At 41.1% G+C, this 15,797-nt stretch overlaps 1 protein-coding gene across 1 annotated transcript; it reads right to left on the bottom strand.

Moving 5' to 3' along the window:
• Positions 1 to 218: 218 nt before the first annotated feature.
• rtbdn (retbindin) lies at positions 219 to 10,355 on the bottom strand. Its single transcript, XM_018698701.2, is given in 7 exon segments — positions 219 to 1,629; positions 1,631 to 1,750; positions 6,067 to 6,163; positions 7,365 to 7,493; positions 8,523 to 8,622; positions 8,743 to 8,922; positions 10,036 to 10,355. Coding segments are annotated over 6 exon segments (840 nt in total). The 5' UTR covers positions 8,903 to 8,922; positions 10,036 to 10,355; the 3' UTR covers positions 219 to 1,395.
• Between the last annotated feature and the right edge of the window lie 5,442 nt (positions 10,356 to 15,797).

Here is a 15,797-nt window from a genome sequence, read left to right as displayed (position 1 = left end):
GTTGAAATAGATAAAAAATAGTATGGATAAACTGTTACATGGTAGATGGTTGAAATAGTTAGCTCTAGGTAGCAGTGTGAATGAAAACTTTACCAACAAGAAGATGTCATTTTATGAACAATATCCACTTTTATGCAATTAATAGTGTTAAATAACATTCAGTTGAGAGTCGGGCTTGACTGCAAAGTGCAGCCTAAAGAACTCTGACATGCTCAGGATGACATTTAGAAATGTTGTCTTTATTGAGAATGTAAAGAAAAGCACAGAAACACCCACTTTCAGCGAGCTTACCATAAATCAGACAAATCAGTTTCCTCCATTTTTTTTTTTTTACAAAACATTTACATCTAACAGTGCCTCACGCTAGAAATACATGACATGATTATAAAAGAAACATCCACAGTACATTGATGATACGTGATCAAACTACCAGAACAAACCTATCTGGTAAGAATACTGCCTCTGCGGATTTACTCTGGCGAGCAGATTTTGTTTCTGAATATTAAACCCTCCCTCAGGTAAGCATACCTCTCCACTGTCATTACAATACCAGATCCTATGCTTTCAGGTCAGTCTCTGTTAGAAAGCCTAAGTTACATTCATTATTATCATGACTCTCTCCACTATCATATACCTCATGACATGTAGACTGCACAGTACAGCATCACAACAGTAAGATCTGCATTTAACAACTGACTAATGCACAGATTAAAGTCACCTAGATGATTGAAAAGAATAGCAGGGTAGTGAAGTTCTGGTGCAGGTACATTATGTTTACAGCACTGTCATCAACAGTCCTCTGGTTAATGACAACATGTTTGATTCATGCAGAGACGCTTCATCTGTAGCACTTTACATTTCTCATGTTCAAGACTTCACACACCTCATATGTAGAGTGATGTGTTTTACTGAGCCATACAAAGCAAATAAGATACCCGACTTTGATAAAGACCTGGTGAAAAAATCCTTGTTAGCTGGCAATAAAACATTTGTGCAACCATTGTGTGATATTATCAACCATATTGGGAAAGGCAGTCTAATCACTGAAGTCAGAGCCCTTGCAGAACTGAGAATTTCGCCTTTAAATACTCAATACAATATTCATTCAGTTGTGGCATCTTCAATTGTTTTTTAAATCCCAGCTGTTTAGGTTGGTCTATCAAATAATTGATCAGTAAGTGTTACAAGCTTGTCAGTCTCTCTTATGCCAGATATAGTACTATTTAAAACCATAGAGATTATATCTGAAATGTGATGATAATGATAATGAGAGCTTAGGTTTGTGTGGTAAGGTTACTTAGAGGAGCAAGGTTACAACTCCATTTCAAGAGATAGATTTTGTATGTTAGGATCTAGACAATTAATTCTAAATTTATTGTCATCTATCACTCCTCTCTACAAGCCGCTGCCACTCCCCTCCCCGTCATCCACCATGACTGAGCGTTTACGCAGCACGGAGTTCCCCTTCCTGCCGCTCCTGGCCTGCAGTGGCAGCTTGGTCTGGCACGGGGCCCGGTACTGAGGTAGGCCCGTCTTGGTGGTATCCAGCTCCTCCGGGTCGTCTTGTTGGGCCCTGAGGGCTGCGATCACGTCCTTGTCGGACGGGCTGAGGGTCAGGCAGCCAGGGGCGACTGCCATCGCCCTCCACTCCAATCTCTCCAGCCTCGCCCACATCCTCTGGCTCATCCTCCACTGTCATGAAAGCGTCGCCCCACAGGCTCTCGCAGAGATCCCTGCCGTGCTGGTACATCTACAGGCACATATACCACACAGAGACGCACACACGCAAAATATTTTTAGGTAGATGAAAAGACATTCTCTGTCTGAAAACACCCTGTCTGACAACACAAAACAACCAAAAGATGGTGAAAGTTAGTTGTAATATTAATACCACAGTTTAAAAATACTAGTAAAAGTCCTGACTTCAAAATTCCACTTGTGTATTAGTATAACCAGCAAAATGTACCCAAAAAAGTATCAAAAGTATTAAAGAGTATTCATTGCACAGGATGTCCCCTTTCAGTGTGTACATTTATGGAACCCCAAAGGCAATGAAAGGTGAGAGCCTTTTATCTTATTTGCACAAGATAATAATTTGTGCATACAAGTTGATTATTATAATTATTATTATCATGAAGATTAAAAAAGAAAATATCAGGATATCAGGGCCCTCCTAGTTTTCTAGTGGATCAAGTTGCAACTTTGTCATTAGGACAAGTAAATGGTGATCTCATGTCCAACCTGAAAACACCTGACAGAGTATGAAGGGCCTTTAATCTGTAGTTATGCATCATGTTTTTTTAGTTCATCATATCAAGTGTATAATCAAAGTAACTAAAAAAGAAAATGTACAATATTTCCCTCATACCGTAGAAATATAAGGTAGCAGAAATTGGAAATACACCTGACCCTGTACTTAGTTACTTTACATCAGTGGTAATTATAAGAGTTCTTAAGTAACAGGTAATGATTGATCAAATTTGAAGAGTACAATTGTCTACACTTGTATTGCATAAATTCACAATATTGTCAATAATCATAAAGTGTGGTCTTCCTTTGCTTTTGAATATTCATTGAAATAATTGATTTGTTCCTCCCAGGGCAGCGCCGGCCTTGAAAACAAGCACCCTCTGCCAGGTGTTAGAGGAGGCTGCAGGCACCTGGCAGCTGCTCTCGCAGGCGGCTTTTGTCTGCCTCTCTCGCTCGCCTCACCTCATCTCCACTAACCTTGAGAGCAAATTATAAGATGTGACCCTGAAAAGCTCACACTGGTATCTGAAAGATTTCATCTCGGCGCTGTCTTTACTGTAGAATGACGATTCTGTCAAGCTTCACGGGATAGACAGACAGATCTAAACTAATCGAAAAGGTCATTCCCAGCACCTTTTGTGTTGCTATCTGACGTGAAATTCATTACAGCGCTCAGTCTTTATAAAGTTAGACTTTGAAGAAAAACTCCAATTACTGCTGACATTAGCTTTATGGTTTCTGGAGCATGAAAAATTACACTCCTCTCTAATAAGACACGTATGCGGATTAGAAGGGATATTACATTACGCTGCAAAAACAAATCAGAATTCAACATTTAAGCTTTTTAACTGTAAATGGCGTAGACCTACATACTCAGAAATAGTTGGGGATGCTAATTAGTGAAGTTTCAGTGACACACACTCTGTACTTCTCTGTGTTTAAGCTCCCATTCTCTCTCCAGTGACTGCCTCACAACCAGCCACTAAGATGTGCTGCCAAGTCACTGTCTCTGTCTCCTACTATAGCTCATTTCATCCCCTACTTAACTTCCACTATATCTCCACACCACATTTTTCTTTCCCCCTCTCCTGCTTATTGTCGCACTTGCTGTTTGTATATCTCTCTTACTCTCTGTTTCTCCGTAGCACACCCCCACCCAAACGTCTGCTTCCTTTCATCCTCCTGTCTGTTGGGGGATTAAGACTGAGTCACACAGGGTGCTCAGAGAAGAAAAAGCTGTAATATATTTACCGCATTCGAAGGACAAAGAGGATGACTGCAATTTCTCTCCACTACATATACTGTCTGTCTGACGCTTAGGTCTTATCGCAACGACCCCGTAATACACACGGGGGTGCGCACGCGCACACGCACGCACACACACAGACACACTCACGCAAACATTTCTGTCCTTCCCCAGGCAGACATGGTTTGCTGCCAAAGCTAATTCAGTACAAGCACAAGTGGCTTTAGACGACATGGTGTGATCGAATAAGTGAGATACAGAAATTTCCCGGGGCAACAGCCTGTCCTTCACATCCTCATCTTATTCAATTCTGCCCTTCTCTGTCCCAGTAATATGACATTACACCTGGTGTGAAAAGGGAAGCAGGACAGGGAATGGAAGGATAAACTCTTTCTTATAGCAGTCATCTATTGCAATGATTCTCTTGGCCTGGGGGTCAAGATAAGGATTAGGAAACGGGTCAATTTTATTTTTTATGTAACAGAATAAAAATGATCCTGATTTGAGAATATGTAGCCCACTTTGTGTCTGGCTACAGCAATAATCTACTGAACCACCACAACCATCAGAAAACTCTAAATCTTCTTTGAGATGTCTGGATCTATTGAAGTCACGACAACATTTAACAGATTTATGATCATCCTCAACAAGATGCAATTAGTAGAGCTGAGTATAATGCTAGAATAATGCTTTAGGTTACAGACCCAAAATTACAGTGATATTATTTTGTATAAACAGACATAATAAAATACAGTGCAGGAATACTACACCTGTAGAAGGACAAATATGTAAGTAATAGGATGGAAGACAAGAGACTGGGGAACAAAGGTACTTAAATAATAAATTGTTATAATTAACACAATGTACATAATTGTTGCTGGGGAACAAAACATAAGGCTAAGCATGGAAATATAGGATGTACCCCCTCACTGTACCTATAGAAAAGGTCCATGTATGTTTAAAAAATGATGTTAAATACTAGGGAACAGTAATGTACCTTTAAGATCAAATGTCACATCACGTTACAATGAAAACTGATGTCAGACCTTGCATGAGGAATTTCACCTGAAGTAATGACCTTTTCTTTTTCTTTCGGTATGGTCGAGTCAAAGCATTGAAAATGTACAGGGAAGTGATGTTTTTATAATGTGAGTCCAGGGGACACGCAAGCTGTAAAATAAAGTGTTCTCTGAAAAACCACACGGTTCAGTAACCTTGTATGACTATTTTCTCCTTCCTCAAACCATTAATTCACTATATCTGATCCACAGATGCCGCTTTATCTGTGTTCAGTGCCAGCATCCAGCACAGACATGGCCTCTCTTTGCAGATGTAGCCTCATTCCCACAAAAAACCAGGAGCAGAAAGAGTGTCTAATGCTGAGATAAATCAGACCTTGGCTGGCAAATAATGTTGCCAATGAGTATAAAGAGAGAGTGAGACACAGTGTGCCAGAGGGATTTTTGCATGCAGTGGATGTGTGTCTATGCGTCAGTTTATGTGTGCCTTTAAATGTATTAGCTTGTTTCTATGCAAATTGATATGTACTGCAGTCAGCATTTACAAATCCTGTCTGTTGAAAACGCTCTGTTCAAGAGCTGCTTCAAGTTATTGGGGCCTATTTTGTGTCATTAGTGGCGTCCTACATGAAAATGGGCCAATATAAGCACACACAAAGCACAAAAACACACAGGCACAGAGGCACACACACACATATACAGTACACACAACACACAAGCACACACACTCAAACACTCAGATATTCTCTTTTTTCATTTTCTCTCTCACTACAAATCTGTCATTTTAGTAATCACCTAATATCCTCCTCAGATTTAATAGGTGTCTGGGGTTGCGTGTTCATTTGTTGATGTGTGTGTGTGTGTGTGTGTGTGTCTGTCCTTAGGAGTGTGTGTGTGAGTCACAACAGATAAAGAGAGAGAGAGATAAAAGGGGAGAGAAAGAGGGAAAACATTGTGAAAGAAAGGGAGAAAGAGAGAGCAGAAAGACACAGATTAGATAGATAGATAGATAGATAGATAGATAGATAGATAGATAGATAGATGTGTTGTGTCGTTTGACAGTTAGTGTGCTGTTGGCCTCAGCTGCACACCAGCCCCTCGGTCACTCTGCCTCTTTTTAAATCACCCAGCTGGCCCCTGCCCACTGAAGCAGGACCGAACCTTTTCATGCTTCAGCCCCTGCACTGTTAACCCTTCACTTACCACACACTTTCGCGACCGCCAACACACAGACTCTGCTGTGACACACTATCTGACCTGTCTACCTGCAACATGCGGCTGAAATCACAAGCTTAGAGGTCGATCAGTGGGATTCTAACCTCTAACACCTTGTCTGCTAAAGTGTGACTGAATTCCGTTGACATAGCGCACCACTTTGTTACCTTAATGCTAATACTAAGACAGCTGGTTAATTTAGTACTGCAGCATATTGGAAGCTCACATTTCACTGGCTCTAGAGGAGAAATCAGGAACAAGCAAACTAACAAAAAACTCCACAATATCCCAGGTTATATAAACATTCAATCACAGATGAGCCATATCACAGCCTACCTGCTGGTACTGAACACAGGTTCCAGTGCAGTTCTGTCCCCTGGGGTCTCTGGCCCAGTTACGAGCACATGTCAAATCCATCCTGCAGGCATCAAACCTGAAGAAAAGTAAGGTAATGTAAATTCTCAAAAAATAAAAAAATAATAAAAAAAATAAATACAATTCTCTCATCTGAATACTTTCTCCTGAGATTCACTGGTAGGAATTATTGCAAATTTTCATTTTAGGTACACTGTGTCTTTCGTAAGCCATATGCATATTAGATTTTTTTTTAAAACCTAGAGTTAGATTCGTTCCACTCTCATATCTGTGCGCTAGATATAGAGCTACAGCCAGCAGCTGGTTAGCTTAGCTTAGCATAATGACATGGGCAAACAGCTAGTCTGGCTACTCATCATTTTCCAGCTTGTTTATTCAGTCCGTACAAAAACAGAAGTGTGAAAACATCATTTTGTGGTTTTATGTGGAGTTTGTGTCATTGTGTCTTGGCTGGGAACAGTAAGGTCAATATCAGTCAATTAGTCTTGTCAATGTTGTAAAACCACAACGTATCATTTTTACACTTTGATTTTTGTAGGCTTTAAACAGATGTGATATAACATGTTAATTAGTGAGCTTTAGAGGTTCTGGTGGGCTGATTTGGCTAGTTTGGGACAAAGCCAGATTAGCTGTTTCCCCCTGTTTCCAGTCTGTATGCTAAGTAGCTTCATATTTCCCATACAGACATGAGAGGGGCATTGAACTTATCATCTAACTCCAGCAGGAAAGCTAATAAGCATATTTGCCAAAATGTTGAACTGGTCCCTGATATATACACACCATATTGTAAGCATAAATACATGATCTTTATATCCCCCACCATCAGTAAACACATTGTCTCAGCAATGTGAAGATCACTATGTACATGTGCTGTTGACAACAGTTGTGACAACAGCCATTTCAATCAGTCCTTCCATTACATTTTTATGTCACATTTTTTTAAAAATGCGAAGATGAAATGAGCAGTTTCTCACTCTGCTGGACATCCCCTGACTGTCTATGAATCCCAGCTTGGGGGAGCCACTGTTACACATATTTGTAGCCCTCTTCATAAGAAAAGACTCTGACATATGCAACCTTGGTCTTATCTGTGTCATACACTTTTATGCTGTTTATTGGACACTCTGTCTCAGCATGAATAACACTGTATGCTGTTGTTAGAAAGGCTGGTAATCTCTCTCTTGACAGCCTTATAGGCGAAGAGGGACAGATACTGATTTTGATTTAGGTTTGCTTGGTAATGTGTTTGGCAGCCTCACCAATCACGACAGAAGCTATGGCAGAGCGGCACAGCCTGGATGTACGAGCGGCGATGGGGGTGAGGCCAGCGCGCAGCATCGGGGGAGCAGCGGTAAAAACATGACACACGCTTCAGGAAACCTTCGCACCTGAGGGGAGAGAGGGCAGCAGTTAGTGATGTTTGCATTTAAATCTTTATTGACCCTGGGAAGGCAACAACAGTCAACAAGGCCAGTCATAAAAGTAACAATGAAGTGACCTAGAAGTTGATGTTAGTATTCTCATGCTGTTTAATAAATCTAATAGTTTAGTGTGAGTGTCCAGCTTGTAGTATCACTTTCAGTCTGACTTCCTGTGTCGTATTTGTTCTCTGTAGATTGTCTTTTTGTCTTATCTCTGTTTTTCTTACAGCTTTCCCCTAATCCACTACCAAGGCACCTCTTGCCACTGCACTGGGTTATTTAATTAAGACTGTCCTGGTTGAATGATTAACTGTCTTCATCAGACCCACTGACCCACTGGCATATTGCATTGTTCCACATATCACAAACCTACATGATCTCAAGGTAATTTTCTATTACAACTTCATTAAAGCCTTGGAACAAGTACAGTCAGACTTGCCTTGTCTCCACTTGGGAGCAAGGGACTTAAGCTGTAAACACAACAGTAACATATTGCATTTTCACCTTTTAAGTTGATATGTTTTTTTTCTTTCAGCAAACAGCTGCCTATTTACGCATCTAGCATATACAGAACAACCTTACCATCGTTAGCAGCTTTTCTGGCCGATATTCACTCTGGTTTTAGCTCTGGTTTTGGTCACCACCGACTTGGGGAGCAGCTAAATGCTCCAGTATTTTCATTGTTAACTTTGTTTCTCTGGAGTTTGGTGTTAGACAGATAGGGGAGTGGATTCTTAGAGCTTTTTTGCTGAAAATTGCTGCAGCCAAAAACTCTACCAGAGTGATGAGTCAGTAAAGCTCTGGACATGAAACCAAAACAATGTGCTAAAAGAGCTCTGTATACCTGTGTGGGACTGTAGAGTCAGGTGGCAAATGGGTTTGTCATTGAGTGACCTCTTTCACTGAAAGTAGCATTGGAAAAATGTGGCCCTTTTCTAATGAAAAAAAAACAAAACAAAACTATTTATTAATGTAGATCTACAGGTTGAGACTTACTCAGAGCTCAGAGGCCCACATTTGTCCCAGGGTTCATTCTTATTGTTGGCAGCGGGAACATGGGAGATGTCCTGGATGTCATCCTCTGTGCAGCAGCTATCTGTCAGCAGCAGAGACAGGAAAACCTTTGAACCAGGAAATTCAGTTTGATATTTCTATCACGAGTTGTCATGACACCATTGAACGTACAGTGCTTCAGAGTAAACACACAGTCACTCACTGTCCGCATAAAGCGCGCAGTCCTTCAGGTGTGGCTCCGGGCTGGGCGTGGCTTTGTGCTTGCCATCCTGAAGACACATCCCCTCCGAGCGGGCTCCACCAATCAGCGCAGCCGCCAAATATGCGCAAACCAATAGCAGAGGGCGAAAGGTGACACCCATCTCTACAGCCACGAACAGGTCTGGAAAAGAGTTCAGCACATTGGACAGCGGCAGAGATTTAACACGTGCTTTAACTGAATTACCAAGAAAAATCAAAGACACTGAGCAAGATAGTTCACAAACAGTCTAATGCAACAATAATACAAATAAATCAGTATAAATTACGTCCACAAGAGAAAGAACTCAGCAGCTTGTGCACACAAAATCAAACACCTTGGATGTAAAAGCCACGATCAAAGTTGCTTTAACTCCTCCTAGTTTTAAGCATCATGCCGCGCAGTGAGTGACTGAGTGAGACATCCAGCGCAGACTGTTTAGCTCAGTGTGTGCTCTGCATGTGGTGACCTAGTAGACAGGGTGAGCCTAATTAGGTGGGACTGAGGCACCATGCTGAGATGGATGACATGCGTAGTTGTTTAATCTGACAAGCGGCTGGTCGATGTGTAGCCTACATAACACGAATTAAACAAATCTGTTAGACACGACCGCATGGGCCTCGGGCAGGTCCAGTGTGGCCTGACAGTGAAAAGACTGAAAACAGGTTCAACTTCAGCGCATTAGTTTACTCTCGTTGCCTGTTTTACGTGTATCTGATAGGCTACTAATTTATAAACAACAAAAACATAGATATGAGCGTAGGCTGTACAAATTCAGTTATTTTTCCATATTGTTCTGCCACTTAAATTATGTGTTAAGTGGTCAGAGTTGGAGAAGAAAAAAACTTATTGCAACTTAATCCGTATCATCCAAATGTATCAGTCGACGCCAGCTCTAGGCTGTGAAAACATAATTAAAGTGAGGTTCAGGCAGTAACCTATAAAATCTATAACATAACTTAACATAAAATGCAACTTCAACAGGTAAAAATCACACAGTTTGTCTGAATAAGAATGATCCCAAAATTGCCAGTTTTTCCTCTGGAGTCCGTCGCTGCGCCCTAGAGTTTACAGTGACCTTAAGGCACTTTCTGGTCATTTTTCTGGTGTTGTTCATGTAATATCCTCACATTGACCTGTAATGTGGTTGTGATAATGATGGATCATCCTTGTAAAATGTACTCACGACGACCTGTCGATTCAGGTGTTGCTCAGTCTGTCTGGTGAAACAGTTCAGATCGTCGTCTGTGTTTTTACCTGTCGGCGGGGAAAAAGATGCTCCGAATAGTTTTTCTGTTGGTGAGTGTTTTCTCTGCGTCTCCCCGGTGTGTTGCTGTGGATCCAGCGGCTGTGCGCGGTGCTCGGAGCTCCGGTCTCCTCCTCCTCCTCTCTCTCTCTCTCTCTCTCTCTCTCTCTCTCTCCCTCTCTTCCTCTCTCTCTGTTTTTCTCTCTCTCTTGTCTCTGCCTCTCTCTGTGCTGGCTGTGATCTCTGCTGCCCGGGGGCCGCTGCTCGCCACTTTGTCACCGGTTTATATGAAGGACATTTCAGTCCTTTCCACCAGGCAGCTCACCCCTCCCTCTGCCCCATGCTGGGAAGTCCTCTCTCTCTCTCTCTCTCTCTCTCTCTCTCTCTCTCTCTCTCTCTCTCTCCTCCTCTCTCTCTCTTGCGCACACACACACATACGCACACAGAAGAGACCGGGCTCCCTCCTTGTTAATCTCCCAATGAGATGTTTACCAAATCCTCGTTGTTGACAGCTTTTCCTTCCACCCGTCCAAGTAATGTTGTAGATGGAAACATTGAAGAAGAAGAAAAAAAAACATCTCTCAAACTGATTTAAAGGCAGAATCAGATCTCATAAGGGATGTGTTGCCCTTGATTTTGAGAGGATCATTCACAGGTGGTGCTGAGTCACACCTGTCCTCCCCCCAGTACTCTTTGTCCACACACTGAGGTCAGGGCTTTTTCCAGATGACAGGGTTAGAGGAGGGTATAGCTGAGATTTAATACTGTGTGATATGCTGAGAACAGGGAACACACATCTCTGTGGAACAAAACACCCCGAACTCACCGGCAAGCTGCTGAGCCTTGCAAAAATCATCATCTGTGTGCAAACTATAGGAGCTATAATCTTCCCAGTAATGCTACAGAAAGGTGTAATCCCTAAAAGCGTGTTATGAACTCTTTCTATTTTGTGGCGAATATTCTGATATTCTCAGATGTTTGATGACAGATGTGAAGTACATGGTCTGAATGGGGTTATATGGACAAACGAGTGTGGCAGGCCAGTGTGTTTTTCCACCATGTGTGTATTATTGCTCCTGGCTTTTAATCTCACCTCCCCTTGGACCTGGTGTGCCAACCTAATCCCTGGCTGGGTGTATTTCTCTCTCTCTCTCTCCCTCTCTCTCTCTCACTCCCCCCAAGTGCCCTCCCAAGGCTTTTGGCCACAGAAGAGCAGATGGAGAGTGTCTTGTGGCCTAGATACGTCCGCCTAAAACCAAGACTGTGAAATTGGTGACATGCCTTTGACATGATTGGTTTTGGCAACAAAACCGTGCAGGGACAGGAAGGGAGCGGACAGATTGGCCATCAAATAAGCACGCAGATTGAGTGCAGATGAAATGGTCTCGGTGGAGACTCAGCTCAGATTCGCGCTGTACGAGCCGAAGGAGGAAATGAGGGCTCGCCTGAGCCCCGTTGTCCAGCAGACTGTTTCATAACTGCTGAGGGTCGTCACCACAGAGCACTTTATTTCTGGGGGTGAGAGCAGAGGAGCGAGAAGCAGACAAACAGCTCTCCATCTGGTAATTAGAGGAGGAATAACGATATCCTTTGTGCAAGTGCTATTCAGGGAACAGAGAGAGGGAGGACAAAGCAGGCCATCACTGCTCTCTGTGTACCCTTGTTGTCGTTCTCATTTAACAGGGTTGGGTCACTGCCTGCATTTGAGCCTTAGGCTGGCCCTCAGCTGGCAACCAGTATCACCCATCCTTGTTGACTCACTAACTGACAGACATTCATTTCCGCCATTTAGAGTGTCTTTGATTTGTGCCACTGACCTATTTCTACAGGATAGAAGAGAACTTTAACCATCCACATGAAGTTTGGAAATAGAAGTTTGGAAGTGGGGAACCTGTCTGAAAACTCTTCATGACAGCAGGAATACAGTGCGTCATGTACTGCAGTGATTCCAACCAAGAGTACTTATCCGTCAGGGGCTACTCTAGCAGTTGCCAGGTTGTTGGGAGGAAAACAGGAAGCCAAATAGGATTACAAGTTGTTGTGATGCTGATCTGATCAACATCTAAATTTACAATAACCAGGAAACTGCTCATCAACCTGGGTACACAAAGTTAGCAAGTAAACAAGTGGAAATAATCAACTAATAGTAATAGATAAATGGTTGGCATATTAAGTTAACTGATAAGCAGTTGACTAAAAAGCTTTTAGCTAAAAGAAAACCTTAAGTAGTTAGCCAAAAGCAATGGATGTTGTTAAGATATATAAATAAAGATATGAACAGTTGAAATGTTAGCTGTCGTTAAACTTGACCAAATTAACTAAAATATTGAAACTAAAGTATAAACTAAGTATAACTTTCCACTCTCATATAATTAATGGTGTTAAATGACATCCAGTTTATAATCCACTAATAAAAACATATCAGGAAGGCTGGTGGTGTTGATCGTACTTAAGCTCTGATAGTGCTGTCAGGGTTCATCAGACAAAAAGGTTGTGAACCACTGTTCTGCATGTTGAACATGAAACTTCAGGATCTGCTTGTTTCTTCATCTTAAGGAAATCCAATGCAGAGGATATCTGAGATTATCCTAAGCGTGGAAATGTAGAAACCACCCCTAAGCTCATTAAACACTGTCTTGTTGTTTAGAAAATGATCCGGCATTTGATCTCAGTTAGCTGCAGTTTACATTGCTTTGTAACATTTAATAGTAAAAGGGACCACTCCTGTGAGAGTAGAGGAGACTCTCAAAGAAAGGTCGAATCCAGTGACCTTTCAGTTGACAGAAATGTCACTGGTCAAATACCAAATTGTTGGTGTTGCTAATTAAGGGTTTTTGCTAGGAAGAAATGTTTCAAATGTCACCATGAGTTTCAGGTTTGCAGTTGGATAAATGGGAACAAAATGACTCAGATTTATGCCATTACACCAGCTACAGCCAAAGTTAGCTATGTACATGTCTAGAATGTCTACCTGGACTTGACTACCACTCTCCTTCTGGACCCTTTTGTCTAAATGTTGTCAACACAGAGGTTAGATGACAAATAAATACAAATTCAGAAGAGAAATCTGCGCACTAAAATATATTTCATCATTTATTCAAGATAGTTTTTTGAGTCAACATGATCTTTTTTTCTAAAAGTCATTTTCTGTACAATCAGCTCACACACACACTCAAGCAATTATATTTACATACATATTCAATACACATATCCAATCTACTGCCACAAGTACAAGTACAAGTACAACAACATTCAAGTACACAGATAAATATCCAAAGTTCTGGTTGTTAGTCACAGAGCACCTGAATATCATTAGTTTCCACTCTGTCTAATGCATTTAAAGGTTGTCTTTAATAACGTCACTGTCCTGGTTCATTAGTTAGCTGTTGAGCTGGCAGACACGTCCACTCTTCAGTGAGATTGTGATTTATTGTCGGAAATCATGAAAGTAGACAAGTAGTCCCAGTTCTCCACCATGTGGTCACATGGTAGCACTGCATGCAGGGTATTTATGGCCATTCATCATTGTTCATTCATGGCCAGAACCCCCATTTAATGTAGAACACTTACTTTGAAACCAGATTAGAAATGAGTCTCTATGCAAGTCTTGACTGACATTAGTTGGTTTGTTTCCACATCCTTGCAGCATAAAGTTGAAGTGACAGATTTGAATGGAGGCAGTTCATATCATCTCTTTCTGTCATTTGTACCATTGGTACAGAGAAGAGTTTGAGTCCAGTCATTGTTGCTAGCTGCCATTTGGTCTTAATCTTCGCTCCTGGATGTTTTTCCCAATGTTCATGGTTAACGTAGCAACAGCATAAGTGGACAAAATCATGATGGTGCTCCCCACAAACTGCGACGAGGCTCCCCGCTTTGGCACATACCTCCACCCTTGCCTGTGTATGTGAGCATCCGCTGCCTCCACTGTCTGAGCAATGGGCTCCATATCTCCCACTCGGACAGACAGCTCCTTTAACTCCTGGAAGTGCTGATGAATTTAAATGTCAGTCTTGTCTACCTGTCCCTCAGGATGGACTATGTCCCTCTTATTGCAGCTCAGAACACCTGCTTACCTTTTTCCAAACATGCTTCTTTATCTACTCAGCCTTGTTTGCACACGTCAAATCCTCAGACTTAGCTGGGTGCCAGAATACGTCAACAACACCTGCGGGAGGCTGCCAGAATGAACAAAGTCCCCTGTCTGCAGTGCAAACTGTCCAGATAGGACTCAATAATAGAAGGAACAGAAGTCACTCAGTCTGACCTGACTTGTATTTCAGGACCAAGGTTAGCACCAAGCAGAGTCTAAACTCCTGAATAAAGACTATACATGGACAAAACTATCAGCACTACCTAATCCCACCAAAGTTACCTACAGTCCATCATCTATCCTGCTATCTTTTAACCCTGTTGTACTCAACCTTATTGAGTCATCTTTCTGTTGAAGCACGTCAGGCTCCTCCAAAATACCCAGAGTGCTCTACGTTTGCTTCACTGCAGAACCAGGACTTGTAGAAACTCATATATTATATCTGCGCATAATGTAAATCTAAAATGGAATAAAAACTTACAGTCTAATAATCTTACTTTAATGTCATAAACATGGCAAGCAAATGGCATAATGCTGACAACAGGGACACACGCCAAAATGGCAGCATAACTTTCTGTGGCTACTGATAATAATGAGTTTTGTTGCAACTTTTGCATAAGAAATGTAAAAACTCAACATATGCTGTAATAACAAATTAAAATTGAATGCATTATGGTTCAGTCTATATTAAAAATGCAGCACCATTTTCATCCCAACCATGACATCGTGCTGTGCATGAACCATATTCCAACTGTGCCCCATGTATTTACATATGTCTGTTCTGCAGCCGTTCAAAGGCAAACTGCATACAGTGATCACAAATTCTTCCTTTTATATATATATATATATTGACTGTATGTATAATGTACAGGATGTAGCTGTTTGGAATCCTGTGGTGAAACTCCTTGTAGTTATGTAGATTTCACAACATGCCTACTTCCTTTGAAAAATAAATATATATTCAACTTATTATTAAAAGAAGCCAGGTAATTATAAATAATCATTTTTTTTTAATAAAATCAGAAAAATTCAGCCTCAGCCCTTTTTTTTATTATTATAAATTGATATAAATACAATAGCTAATATTACATCACACATGATGTCTGAACTTTTTTGTTATTGTTTTCTATAGAAATAATGTTGAGAGTGATAGTGCTCATACTGGTGGTACTGACTCATCAAAGATAAATTTAAGCATAATAAATTTGCTGTGATAACTGGGAGCGATGACACTACTGCTGAAACACCGATACAACCAAATACTTAGTTGTCTCAATAAGTCAGTGCTGGTTTTGTAGAAAAGCACAAGTTGAAGATCCACCCCCAAGAAAACTGCTGTGCACATAAGAAGGTCAAAAAGACTTAACTGCATGTTTTATGACTGTTAACTAATTTTATTTGACCTATAGTTGATATTTTTGTTTTATTAGTTGTCTTTGAAAACTCTTTCATTTTCATGTAACACGCTAAATTCATTTGCTTTGACACATTATTATGAACTAAAAGGTTCATGATAAAAAAAACATGGTCAGCTGAAGATCATATTTCATAATATCTATGCAAACTGTGATCATTTTCAGGTGAAAATCAGCTTGCAGAGGAAAATGTACTTCACCACTGCTTCTTTGTCTTTCTTCATCATCTCTCTCATATCCATATTATTGCTTTCTGGATGGAGGG

The sequence above is a fragment of the Lates calcarifer genome, linkage group LG11 (genome assembly GCF_001640805.2).
Source record: "Lates calcarifer isolate ASB-BC8 linkage group LG11, TLL_Latcal_v3, whole genome shotgun sequence".
Classification (NCBI taxonomy): domain Eukaryota; kingdom Metazoa; phylum Chordata; class Actinopteri; family Centropomidae; genus Lates; species Lates calcarifer.
The sequence above is the reverse complement of the archived record's forward strand: the minus strand, read 5'-3'. Positions and strand labels throughout refer to the sequence as shown.